Source organism: Mesoplodon mirus (assembly GCF_964341445.2).
Source record: "Mesoplodon mirus genome assembly, chromosome: 5".
In the NCBI taxonomy this organism is placed as follows: Eukaryota; Metazoa; Chordata; class Mammalia; order Artiodactyla; family Ziphiidae; genus Mesoplodon; species Mesoplodon mirus.
In genome coordinates, this window is record NC_138980.1 from 108,781,647 (window position 1) to 108,796,335 (window position 14,689).

Consider the following 14,689-nt stretch of genomic DNA (forward strand, 5'->3'; position numbering starts at 1 on the left):
TATGGGATCTTAGCTCCCCAACCAGGGATTGAACCTCACCCCCTGCATTGGAAGGTGAAGTCTTAACCACTGGACCGCCAGGGAAGTCCCTGTATTTCCTGTTTCTAAGCTTACCCTGGTCTATAGCTAGGTCCTACAACACTTCTGTGAAGTATAATGAGTATCCTCAGCTGAATCAGCAACAGAGCATTAACAGTACACAGTAATCTCATTAGCAAGTGGTTAGGAAAATCCAAATACAAATCCAGGTCAGGCTCATTGGGTCATTATGTCTTAAGATGATGATGCATTTGTAGTGGGGGTCATGGTGATGACAGCCCTCAGCATATTTGTGTCTTGAGTCACATTGCTACCACCTAGTCTGGTTGCCCACTGCATCTAGTGTCCAGCTATCATCCTGACATCTTCCTTCACCATTTTTCTGAAGATTACTTTTTTTACTTTCTTGTGTTATTTCTTCTATTTCCTGTAGTTCGTGCCTTCGTCTTTCTTGGTTTATTTCTTACTTTGAAGGAGCACATCTTCCAGTTGTTTCTTTAGAAGAGAGTAATGAGATATACTTTTCTTGTGTGTCTTTATGTCTGAAAATATCTTTATCTTACACTTATGTTTGATGATATTTTAGCTGGGTATAGAATTATAAGCTGGGTATTATTTTCCTTTTGAATTTTGAAGACTTTCTTTTATCATCCTGATCCTTCTGTTTCTATTAAAAAGTCAAGAATTGTTCTGAATCCTAATCTTTCATTTTTTTATCTTGAAACTTATAGAATATTCTTATCCTGGGTTCTAAATTTCACAATGATAGACCTTTATTTAGATCTATCCAGCCATTATATTGGGTACTTTGTCAGCTTTTTCAGTCCAACAGCTAATGTTCTGGGAAATTTTGTTGTTCATTTCCTCCCTTCTGTTTTTTTTTTTTTTTGGATAATGAATCTCTTGAACTTATTGTTTGATTTATTACTTTTCTATTTTTTATATCTTTTTGCTTCTAGAAGATTTCTTTAACTTAACCATCTGACTCCTCTATCAGATTTTTCATTTCTGCTATTTTAAATTCAATTTTCTAGAGCTCTTTATATTTTTTGAATATTCCTTTTAATAGTATCCTGTTCTTGTTTTATGAGTGTACTGTTTTCTCTGATCTCTCTGATAATAATAATGGCAGTGTTTCTGAAATTTTCCTTTTTCTGCGAAGTCTCAGTTTCTTCCAAGTTGCCTTTTTCTATTTATTCTGGTCTCTCCATTTTGTATTATAGGCTGTCTTCATGTGTCTAATAATGTTTGGCAGTCTGTTCATGTTTATCAGTGGGAATTAAAAAGCTAATTGGAACCTCTGAGTGTATGGGTGAGACGTGTGATGTTTGAGCTTCACTATAAGTAATCTGAGTAGTCTGTTGGGAATTTTCCTCCATGCCCACCCCCATCCATCTGTATCTGTTTTTTGGGGGGTTTTTGGTACTGGAATTTTTTCCAGCTTTATTGAAATATAACTGAGATATAACATTGTACAAGTTTAAGGTATACAATGTAGCGATTTTATATATGTATGTATTACAAAATGATTACCACAATAGGTTAGTTAACACATCTTAGGTTAGTTAACACATCTATCACCTCACATAGCTACACTTTTTTTGTGTAGTGAAAACTTTTGAAATCTACTCTCTTAACAACTTTCAAATATACAATACAGTATTGTTAACTATAGTCACCATGCCGTTTCATTGCATCCTCAGAACTTATTTATCTTATAACTGGAAGTTTATACCTTTTGACTACCTTCACCCATTTTCCCACCCCGCTTGCTCCTCACCCTGGCAACCACCAATCTGTTCTCTGTTTCAGAGTTTTATTTTCTTTTTTTAGATTCCACATATAAGTGAGATCATACAGTATTTGTCTTTCTCTGTCCATCTGTATCTTTAGAACTTTTATTTAACCTGGTTTGATTTTCCAAAGAAGATTCCTCTAGTCTTCTGCCTAGAGACTGAAGGTCTGACTACTTACAATCTGAAAGTTTAGAAGGGATGAAGGCTGGGGGAAGAGAGGGAAGGTAGGTCACTACATTCCATATCAATTTGCATATGGTACTGCTATCCCCATTTCAAAATCTCTCCTGTCAGAATGTGGAAAGACATTTACTGAGTTACATGGGATGGAAGAGGGGAAAAAGAACTGCTGTCAAACAGTCTTATTTTAGCACATACATCCACTCTCCTTCAATCCTGGGGTTACCTAGAATACTGTCTCTGTGCTTTGGAGGATTTTGCAGTATAAATGGAATTGGTTTTTAGCTTTCCCCATCGCCAGCTTGGGATTTGACTTTCTCAGATCTGCTAAATCAGTTACCATTCTTATATCTGCTCATCTTCCAAATGTCATGGTGTTTTCTCCTCCCTTGTCCTCCTAGGCCTTGTGGATTTATGTCTTTGAAAAACAAAATCTTTTACTGTAGTGTGTATAGGGTATGGGGAAATAATGCTGTCTTAAAAATATGGATGTTTAATCTGCCACTCTAAGCTGGAACTGAGATTGCAAGTATTTACAGCAAGGGTCAACAAACTTTTTCTGACCCTGCCAACCACTGATTCTAACACTATAGTTTTGGCTTTTCTAGAACTTCCTATAAAATGAATCATACAATATGTAGTCTTCTGTGTCTAGCTTCTCTCACTTAGCTTTATTCTTTGTTATGGATGACTGAACAGCAGAAAATTAATAATAGATCTCAAGCTAAGTTCAGTTTAATTCTCATAAGGTGGCAGAGGTGATTCAAGGAAAAGGAGGACACATTTAACTTTCAGAAAACCAACAGCTTCATTTCACAAAGAAAGTTTTTTATCATGTGAACCTGGCCCACAGTGTATGATGTCTACATAAGCAACACTTGTCCCTTTTTTCTTAAAGGCCCTTCGCCATTTGGTTCATTGCTATATAGAGCAACGACCTTGATTATGAGAGAGAGAGAGCAAAGGATATTAAGGTGTTTTAACAAGGCAATATAAAGTGATTAAGATTACTGATATGGAGTTGGACTACCTAGGTTTGAATTCTGGCTCTGCCATGTACTAGCAATTTTCTTGAGTAAGTTCCTTAATCATTTTTTTTGCCTGTTTATCTGATTATGAGGGTAAAAATAGTAATTCATAGGATTGTCAGAATTAAATGAATTAATACCTGTGAAGTATTTAGATCCGTGCCTGCCTCCATATGTGCTATAAAAGCATTTTTATGATTGTATTGTAGATTACACTAAGAGAGGAGAGCCTAAATTTTATTAAAGTGAGTAGGATCATCAGTGTTTACTTCGTCAGAAATGCTCTGGAGCATGGTTTTGGAATCTAAGAATCCTACCAGCTCTTGTCTTCCTTTCATTCCAGGTTATACCTATTTTGTGGCAATTATGGCCCAGTCACAAAGCATTTGGCACCATTTCTATAAATAATAGGTTATAATTAATTGATTATCCATTTTTCCCCCCTGACTTCATTGTTAATTGTTGTTTGAACTTTATATTCAAATGGATAAAAAGACAAAGTTTAACTTTAACACATATCATTTAAAAGAATAGGTAGTATAGCATAGAAGTTCAGATGCTAGAACCAGACAGACTAGTTTGTAATCTGGCAAGTTATATGACCTTGAATAAAATAATTAATCTCTGTAAACGGGGATATTTACAATGTCTGTGTCATAAAGTCATTGTAAAGATTAAATGAGAGAAAGCATATAGCCAGTTCAAGTGGTTAGCATCCTAGGCAAGATATGGTGATAGCTTGGGCTGAGATAGTAAGAGTGGAAATTGAGAGAAGTTTATGGATTCTAGAAATATTTTGGAGGATAAGTTGGATCAATAAGAGAGATAGAGGAAGAGGAAGATGCCAAGGATGATTTCCAGATTTTTGGGATGAACAACTGGGTTAGTGGAGGTATCACTTGACAAGATGAGAAAGGCTAGAGGAAGAACAGATAATGGGATTTGGGAAACCGATACAGAGTTTACTTTTGGACATGTTAAGCTTGAAAATCTGTGAAATTCAAATGTGTTTGATATGGGTCTGTATACCGGTCCTTTGTCAGTTATGATCATTATGAATGTCTTCTATTTATAGTTTATTAAATATAGCCATATTGACAAGTAAGGTAGCCTTGAATCTGTCTCTAAGATTGATGGCCGTCTATAATATCTTGACACCTAAAAGGTAGGAAAAAAATGGATAGTTTCAAAATAGCTCAACCTTATATTTCTTTTGTTTATTTTCATTATGTTTAAGGTTGAATTGTATGAAATGGCTATTTTTAAGGTCAGAAATGTCTAATATTGGTAACTTCATATGGTTCCATTTAATATTTAAAGACCAAATAATGGTCCTTTATTTTTGAAGATGTTTTTGCTAGATGTATGCTGTAACATCAGTTTTTATGCATTCATATGTACTCCTAGTCCTTTAATCATCATTAAACACAAAGGCCTATACTTTTTAAAAGATAACACGTTTAAAATATGACAAAATGAAGATAAATTTTTAATCCAAAGTATTTAACTGGATTAAAATAAAATTATATTTCATATGACATTACAAAATATATTTTACACATAACTGTTCTTATAAATGTTTTGTTCTGTACTAATGTACAATTTATATTCTTGTACAAAGGAGTTGAATAACAGAATCATCTAAAAGTTTAAAGCTAAACCATATGATTTTCTTGTGTGTGTCTTTCTGGATTAGGGTCATATGCTATTTGTGTTTCATTTCTTCTGAAAGCATACCCTACTGACCAATTCCTAAAAGTATAAATTTTCTTTTATCTTGTACTTGTGGATTGGTTGGGTGCAAGAAGGTAACTTACATTTTTGCATCCTCATAAATCCCTCTGACTTGGATATCTGCCTCCCATTTGGATTTCATTTAGCCATATTTTACCTGATAAGGTTTTAGCGTCTTAAAAGAAACAACTTTGATTTGTAGATTTTGTCATAAAAATGTGTGGATTTTATATTAGTGTTCTTTCTCCAGCTGATGCCTCCAGTGTAAATAGCAAATCAGTGAAAGAGCTAAGGGCAGCTGGTGAGAGAGAGAGAGAGAGAGAGAGAGAGAGAGAGTGTGTGTGTGTGTGTGTGTGTGATATGTGACACAGCCGGAGTTAATGACATAGGTATGTGCTGGTTTAAAGTAAAAAATGCTAGACTTTATTATTCATAAAGAAACTTTCTTAGCAGATATGCTTACCGTTGTAATCACAGAAAGACTTATATGAAGTAAAACAAAATAATCTTGAAGTTTTGATTTTAAAATTGGACATTTGAAAAACCCTGAAATTCACTCAATTTTCATTTTACTTTTCCTAAAATCAGTTATAAGTTTAAAATATATATTATAGGAGAACTCATTTTATAACTTCATAGCAACAGGTTAGCTGAAGAAAAATCTGTCAGGTTTGGCAATGGTTCAGAAAATATGTGAACCTGTCACTGTAAGCAGTCTCAAAGGGCGAAATGCTTTACAGGAGCTAATTAACCTTAGAAAATAATTACACAAATATGCAAATGTTGTTTAGATAATTCCATGTGTTATCAGCTCAGGTATTCCATCATAAATGCAGACCTTGCAATGCCTAGGTAGTAGAATCTGGCATAGTTGATAAGGCTTTGGTTACTGTATCACTTCTGTTTGGCATTTAACAATTAATGATGCCCAAGAGTACATCAGGAAATTCAGCCTGTACTCTGAATACTACTGAGCTCCACGGTGTAAATATTCTATGCATTCTGCCACTAGCAAGTTCTAATTAATCGATTTACTTTTGTCTTCATGCACTTTGTATATTTGCATATTTTAAAATCATCCAGCTTGAAGTTACTCAATACAAAATGCACTCTGATGTGAAATTCATGGAGAAACCTGTGAAGTAGATTTAGTATGTTTGCATTTCTGTAATTGAGGCATATTATAAAGTATTTCCTCTTGAAATCTGTTTAGTTTCAAAAGACACTGCTGGTAGTATATACTCTTTGGATTCTGGTTTATAAATATATAATGATTGTGGACACAGTGTGGGCTGGGGGTTGGAATGACACAGATGTGCCTTGGAACAGCACCATCTCATTTATAAAATGGGGTTTTAGTAATGTAATATGTCAGAAATATATATTAAAAACTACTCTAAGTTTATTAATTCCTGTGCTACCATTATTGGGCTTAACTGTTGCAGGAGGCAGCAAATATTTGGCAGAATTTGTTGCATCTTATAATGATGAGGATCTGGCTTTCCTAAACACTTGAATAGAAAAAAGCCATACATTGGTGAAAGCCTTGGGAGATAGTCACATAACAAAGCCAGATTTTTTATAGCTAAGGTTTATCTCCTTTGTCACCTGTTTTTAAAAATAATACTTTGAGTTAAACTATTTCTTAATTATAGTCCTTCAAATATGGAATTCATGTAGCATCGTTAACTTTCTTTTGACAATTCAGGGTCACTATTGTTCCTGTCAGTTATTGTGCTTTAAATGCAGCACTGCCGTCAAGTTGCTCAGTGACAATGCTAGTAGTCTCAGACTCCTTGCGCTGTATGTGCTCTTCCAGTTTTTGTGGGTTTTCTGTTTTTTCAGCTATCACTTTTTACTCTTACACCCGTTTGAAACAACCCTTTTGATTTGCTACTTGTAAACATGCAGTGGGTTCGGCACAGATGTTAGAATTTGTTAGATATGAAGATGTAAAGATCCCACTCAGATGCTGATTCCCCCTTAGAAGCCAGCAGTAGTTATTCAGTAGGATTTCTGATTTTTGGGTTGTTGTTTTCTTATTTTAGTATAAAGAGCATTCACTTTGTACTAATTTTGGAAAGTTCAGAAAGATCTAAAGGAGCTAAAAATAGAAAATATTCATAATCCCACCGTCCGTAAGCAGCTGCTTTTAATATTTTTATTTGATTCTTCCTAGTCTTTTTCAAGCCTTTTTTCATAGTGAAAATTATACCACCTATAAACTTAGATGAACTGCATGTATTACTTCATAAACTCACTGAATACTATAGCTACTTAGATAAACTGTAATTTACTTAAATATTTATTTTTGCATTATTGGACATCTAGGCGTTATCCAGTTATTTGCTTCTATAAATGAGACAGTGATAAACATCTCTGAACATCAGTCATTTGCCACTTTGCAGATTATTAGAAGCTAGATTCCCGAAATGGAGTTTGAATATTCCTTTGTCTTGGTTTTTGCAATGCATTTCATGGTACTTTGTCAACAGTGTCATTGCCAATAGTACTAGCATTGTTAGTCATTTATTAAATGCCTATAGCATGCCTTCTGTTTATATCTTGAATCCAAAAGAGAATCTACCTTAAATTGCTTATATTCTAGAAGGAAGAAGTGACCTGGCAGATTAAATAAATAGCAGGATAGAGAAGAACCAAGGAAATAGTACAGGATTCAATTTAAGCTACCATGGCTAATAGTAGAACTGACATGTAAACTTGAGCCAACAATACTTTACAGTAGTTTTAAACATAGTCAGGATAATAATACATGTAAATAGATTAAATACTTTCCATATATTGCTTGTAAGTTGCTGTGGGTCAAAGGTTAGCAAAACTCTTTCGCCTTCTGTATGAGAATCTGACCTTCAGTTAACTTTCTAGCTCTATGTCCCTGGAAGCCTGATAAGGTGGTGTCATAAGTTGGGTTTCCCAGGTAACAGATTCTGAAGTTGCATGTAAGAAGTTTGTTGGGGAATTCTCTTGGGATCAGCACCTGTAGGAGAGCAAAACAATAGATTTTGGTCGAAGGAGTTGAACTTCAATATAGTCACAACAAAGGCCTCACTCATCTAACTCCTTGGTGATCTCTGGATCTGGGATGGCTTTTCAGAGATGTCCTGCCTTGAGGCAAGAGATAGGTCCTTTATAGATCCACATCATCTCAACCAGACATTGGATGTAAATTGCCTCAGAGGTGGGATTGTAACTTTAGTCAAGATAGCTTTATTTGGCTGAGGGCAATTCCTAGAGAGTACCTCAGTTAAAGCTATCAGCTGCCAAGTGTGCCACTTGCACAGCTCAGGAAATGAGTTCCTCTAACTAAAGGAGGCTCTGGGAAACATACCATGGCATCCACTCTAAGTGGTTGGTTGCTGGGCAAAACACTGCCTATGGTGGAAAATGACCCCTGGTTGGTAAACTGCATCTGGATTAGAATGAATTATAATGGACTATAAATATCATAATTTTGATCTTCCCTGAGGGTAGTAACTTGTAATCGGGCAAGTCCCTTGCAGGCAAGGACCCTGGAAGCCATGCCTATGGAGTTGTTGCAAGAGGCATTGGCTCCTGTAGGTTATAAGACTTTTAAGGCAGGATAACTCCTGTATCTGCCCAAGGTGAGTCCGATTCCCTCACTCCTGAGCTAACACCCCATGGGCCAAAGAGACTAACTCCCACAAGGTTCTGTGTTGTGTCTACTACAGGAACTGCTGTGAGGCTTCCATTAAAAGGAATGCCTGCTGCTGCTCTGATGGCAAACTGTGATTCCTACCCTGGATCTTTTTGGGTCAATGTGTGTCAAGTGTGGCCTAGAATAATCTTGTATAATGGTTTAGTTGTGCCTATGGATAACCCCCTAAGTAGGTGTTACAGACATTTTTTTTCAATTGGGTCTGGCTTTTTAGAACATTAGGTTTTAAAATCTAAAACTAAAGAATAATTTGATGACCTTACAGTCAGGCTGAAAATATTTAAGTACTTGGGGCACATGTATACTTGAGATTTCTTTTTCCTGCTGCTCATAGACCATTTTAACAGATACCGCCATATACTGTGGAAGAAAAGACTCAGCTATAATACTAATCTCTGAAAACACTAGTCTTTATATGTGAACAGTGGAAAGAACTGTTAGTTCTTAGCTCTCCTTTAGTCATAGATGGGACATTTGGGCCTGGTTGGCAGTTTCCATTATACGTCAAAGTTTTGCTGATTTTTCCTCTGAAATTACTTATTCCATCCCTTCCTTTCCATTCACTCTGCCATCACCCGAAGTAGTGGGAGAGTCTATTACTGCTGAACTGCTCCCTTGGAAGTGTTCTCACCTTTAGGTTTTGCCTAGTCTAAGCTGCGTTACCCATGAGATCCCAGACTGGATTTCATGATAGCAGTTTTGTCTAGGATTTTCAGCTATTCATGTGTAATCCAGATTTTTCCTGGAGCATGAATAAGATCCCTGGAAATAGTAAGAAGGGAGGCTGGAAAGATGGGTTTAGAGACATTGGCTACAGAGTTCCAGTTATTTATTTTGTAGGCAGTGGTAATCATTTCAGTAAATGACCTTTCAGGCAGGAGAGTGAGTTGATCAGAGCCAGGCTTCAGCAAGATTAAGCTGGCAACAGAGTAAAGGGAGAGACTAAAAGAAATGAGACTAGTTAAGAATCCATTGTAGCAGGACTCAAAATGAGGTGGGAATGAGAGGGATGGGACGGGTAGGCTCTCAACAGTATAAAGGAAGAATTAGTGACTGTGAGAAGAAAGTAGGCAGGGCTTTGCTGAGGTCAGGTAGTGTGAATTTATAACAGACCCATTGGACTTGGTGTCAAGACAGTCCATCAGGAATAGAGAAAGTAATACTCCTCACACACTAATGCCTCTCCTGTCTTTATGTGTTAACACCCTTATGAAATTGCAAACACATTGAAGGCCAGGATCATGGCTTAGTTCTTATCATCCTTACATTTCCACTTCCAGTGTGGAGCCTAGGGGGACAGAGTAATCTAATCTCCTATGTGTTTTTATTCTGTCCATATATAGAAGAATATTTAGGACCATCACAGATATTTCACATTGTTAGTTCTGCCAACTGTCAGCAGATAGAAGCTCTGTTATCTCTATTTCTGTTTTGTTTTTACATTTCATTGTGAGATATAACTAGGGAGACCAGGTATCTGGGTTTTCTCTAGACAGTCCCAGTTTAGACCTGTTCTCCGAGCACAATTACTAACATTACCTTTCTTCACTCTCAAAGGTTTGTAGAATAAATTCTATGGTCACTTTATATATATGTACAGAAAAGTGCTAAGTATGTATTAGTCAGTTTAACTATAACTGTAAAGAACACACTTGTGGGGCTTCCCTGGTGGCGCAGTGGTTGAGAGTCCGCCTGCCGATGCAGGGGACACGGGTTCGTGCCCCAGTCCGGGAAGATCCCACATGCCGCGGAGCGGCTGGGCCTGTGAGCCATGGCCGCTGAGCCTGCGCGTCCGGAGCCTGTGCTCCGCAACGGGGGAGGCCACATCAGTGAGAGGCCCGCGTACTGCAAAAAAAAAAAAAAAAAAAGAACACACTTGTGTAACTATTACCCCAGTCAAGAAATGAAACATTGCCAGCCACTAGACGTCTATTTCCTAATCACAACTCTATCTCTCTTCCTTAGAGTTAACCACTATCCTGCTTTTAATGATAACTATTTTCCTACTTTTTATACTAATGAAAGCTAAATTACTAAAGCCAAAAATGCCTACAAAGATTTCCTTCCAATTATGATTCTTCTATCTATTTTACATACTTTAGGTGTGGGTAATTTCATATTTATGTTACTAATAGATATCTTTGAAAGTATATTTGTATTTTAGTATATGACTACAAGGTTGTAAGTAATCATTTCTGAAGATACATGTTGTGTTTTTGTTATTTATTTATTACCCTGTGATTTTATGAAGAAGACACAGCTCTTGGCCTCAGGAATTTGATTAACAAGCAATTACAATACAAACTATTCAGTGCAATAATGGGAACATGTACAAGATGTGGCTGTAGGACATTACCTAGCCTTGGGGATGAGAGGGAAAACTTTCACTAGAAGGTGATGTTTCATTTGAGTTCTGAAGACAAGTAGGAATTATGCAGGTAAAGGTGGTGGGTGAATTAAAGGCAGAATACTTGGGTCACTTTCCAAACAACAATAACAAAAACAGCCCAGAAATAAGAAAAGTATGGCACAGTTAGGTTACTGTAAGTTGTTCCCTGCAGTTGGAACACAGAGAGTGTTCTCTGTGGTCTCTCACGGTTGGAGAAGTGTAGCTTTTGGGTCATCGTATTTTGCACATACATTTCGAGGCAGAAGCCAGATCATGTAAGGCCTTAGTGTCATTCTGAGTTTGAACTTGGCAATAAAAACACTTCAGAGGGTTCTAAGCAGTGAGTGAGCAACATGGCGACATGACCATAGTTGCATTTTTGAAAGGTTATTCTTAACTACGGAATTAGAGAGAGCATTCAAATGGGCAATCCTAGAGGCAGGGAAACTTGGACTGTAGACTGTTGCAGTCATCCACTTGTGAAAGGATGGGCTTGAGCTAAGCCAGAGGAAATGAGAAGGGAGAGAAGTGGGTGGCTTTAAGAGACAGTTGGGGACAGAATCAACAGGATTTTAATGATTGATTTTATGTGGAGTTTGAGGGAGAGGGAAATAAAAGATGATGCTCAGATTTCAGCAGGAGGTGGGGAGCAAAGACAGTGACACAGGTTTGGAGAGGAAATTATTAGCAAGGTGTTGAATTGGTTGAGTTTGAAGTATCTGTGGGACATTCAAAAGGAAATGACCTTGGGTCTGGAGCTCTGGAGAGAAATTCAGGGCGGAGATAGCCATTAGGAAACAATAGCTTTTAGGTGGTAAGTGAAGCCATTCATATGGACCCTAATATGATATTTAAAAATTTCTGAGATGGAAAATGTGAATAAATTGTGTTCATTGTCTAGTACCATGACATTCTTAGGGAATTAGTCTTTTGGTGTTAAAGCTTCCAAGAAATATTCACACAAAACATTTTCACAATCTGTTTTAGTTTTTATCAGTTTGGGGTTTTTTTAGCTCTTTGGTTGTTTGTTTTTTCTTTTTTTTCCTTTTTCACATTATCCGAGTTTTAATCACGAAATGTGCCCACTATAGAAATAAACACAATAAAATGAAGTTATTATAGAACTTTTGGAACTAAAGCAACATTCATACATTTATTAGGGATTAGCAAATTAGGAGAAGTATAAAAGGTCCCAGGTTTATATGTTTAGGTTTCTTCCAGTTCTAGAAATAAAATATGTATGGAAAATTCTTTTAGGAAAAAGGTGTATTTTTAAAATAATATAAATTGAAAATATTTGTTGTTAATTTTCTGCTTATTTTCAGTTTACAGAAGTACTTAAAACTTTATAAATCAAATAACTTAGATGTATGTATACTATAAGTATTTTCAGGTATACATATAGAAATGTATCTGATTTTTCTTAGTGTTACACTGTTTTATCATAAGACCACTATAACTTTCTGCTATGCAATTCTGATGTACTTAGATATATTTTAATATCTCAGATATGCCCAGAATGAGCAATTTCCCCTCAAAATGTACTTATTTTAAATACTTTCTTTCAGAATATTATAGTAGCACTTAAGTTTAGCAGTAATTTACTAATAGTTTAATACTAATTTATTCCCTAATTTGGATCTTCAGTGTAGTTTTTTTGTATTGTTATTATTTGGAATGAGCTATAACCATCTTATTTCTTATGCTATGTAAGCAAGCATATAATTTAATTTTTGATTACTCTGATAATAATTAGATACAGTATGATATATGATATTTGTTTTACTTATAGGAAAATGGTTCTCCTGAAGAACATGCAGTCTATGTGTGGGACCATTTCATAGCCCAGTCTGCAGCTGAGGATGTATTTTTCGTTGCTCATAGCTATGGAGGACTTGCTTTTGTTGAACTGGTAAGTGCACATTTAACTCTTTCTAATTTCCAAACTCCTTACAGATTTATCCCCTCCACTCCCTTTTTCTTTGTGTCATTACTTTAAATTATTTTATAAAGGATGAAAATTATGTATTTTGAGTAAATAATTTTATGATGTTTAAAAAGAGTATATTTCTTTACTGTGGTAGAACTTTTCAGTGCTAACCAGAAAGCTTTTTGCCTGTTCCTTATTTACATATTACTTTGTTTTTAACACCTTTATTGGAGTATAATTGCTTTACAATGGTGTGTTAGTTTCTGCTGTATAACAAAGTGAATCAGCTATACATATACATATATCCCCATATCTCCTCCCTCTTGTGTCTCCCTCCCACCCTCCCTATCCCACCCCTCTAGGTGGTCACAAAGCACTGAGCTGATCTCCCTGTGCTTTGTGGCTGCTTCCCACTATAGATATTACTTTTTTTTTTTTTTTGCGGTAAGCAGGCCTCTCACTGTTGTGGCCTCTCCCATTGCGGAGCACAGGCTCCGGACGCGCAGGCTCAGCGGCCATGGCTCACGGGCCCAGCCGCTCCGTGGCATGTGGGATCTTCCCGGCCCAGGGCACGAACCCGTGTCCCCTGCATCGGCAGGCGGACTCTCAACCACTGCGCCACCAGGGAAGCCCCATATTACTTTTTAACTTCTACATTATAGCCCCACTTTCCATACATTTTATATTTGTGATTCTTGTTTTATGGGTACATCGTTGAAGCATTATTATCTGTAAAGTGTTTAAAATTTCAGTAGACCCCTTAACTGACAAAACTGTCTCTTCAAGTTAGTACGTGATCAGAATCCATATAATTAGTATTAAAACTATCAGAAAGCTCCCATTAATCTAAGTGGAACTCAATGCTTGGTCATAAAAATCTTTGCATTTCAAAATAATCTGATTCCTAGGGTGAAGATTATGTGTCCATAATGGAAAAATTATCAAGATTTCTTAATGTGGTCAGTATTATATGCAGTATTGCAGTTAGCACACTTTGTGCAGGTATGAATGATTAATGATATATAATCAGTCCTAAAAATGTGCTCCATGTCCATTACCTCTTATGTCACAGGAAGGTACCAGTGCTCTAACAAAATGGCTAATTTGATAAAAGTGCATTTGATAATTTTAAATCCAAATAGCCTAAAGTGGACATTAAAAGCCGGCGCAGCATTGGTTGTCTAATTTTTATGTTTCTAAACTTTGCTGTGTATTTCTCTTCATCATGGAAATTAAATATATTTCCATGGTCTTTTCAACTTTCCCACACCTTATTGCTTACCCACATGATTTAGGTATAAAACTAGCGGTGACACCTGAGAACACTTTAGCTGACCTAAATTTACAAATACTGTGCTCTCTTAAGATCAGTAAATAAATCATTTATTTCTTAAATTGATTTCACTTTTTTAGAAATTATATTCAAGTACTTTTAACTGCTGAATTTATTTATTTTAATACATAATGGGTATCTTAAGATAGCTCTCTAACATACAAGTATGACGTCCTTTTTAAAATGTGAATGTTGCTTTTCAAATAGTTCTTTTAACCATACAGATATAGATATATACAAACACACACATATATAGCTGATATATATGTACCTTATGTTTTCTTTCTGTAAGCCATTAAATTACATAAAACATGAAATTTCACAACTTACAGAATAACTTAAAATATGTCTGAAGGCCTGTAAGACTATTCAAATTTCAGATTTCTGTAAAACATAAATTTCCATATTTTTACCTTAAGACAGTTAACGAAAACCTTTTGTACATCAAATTTGGAATTTAAGTGAATTTTGGACAGTTTTAGAAATGAATTTAAGATACCAGAGTAACAGATGACCAGTGTGTCAGTCTTATTTTGCCTGTCCTTCTTGTCACACACTGGTGG

The 14,689-nt window shown here is 36.0% G+C and overlaps 1 protein-coding gene across 8 annotated transcripts in view; it reads left to right on the forward strand.

Annotated features, from left to right (window-relative positions):
- The window catches only part of ARB2A (ARB2 cotranscriptional regulator A), a 455,970-nt gene that overhangs the window by 234,601 nt on the left and 206,680 nt on the right, over window positions 1–14,689 (forward strand). For all 8 annotated transcript variants that reach the window (XM_082623477.1, XM_082623475.1, XM_082623478.1 and 5 more), the window contains one exon: window positions 12,656–12,775. In XM_082623477.1, the coding sequence (XP_082479603.1) occupies window positions 12,656–12,775 (120 nt within the window). The remainder of the gene's footprint in view (window positions 1–12,655; window positions 12,776–14,689) is intronic.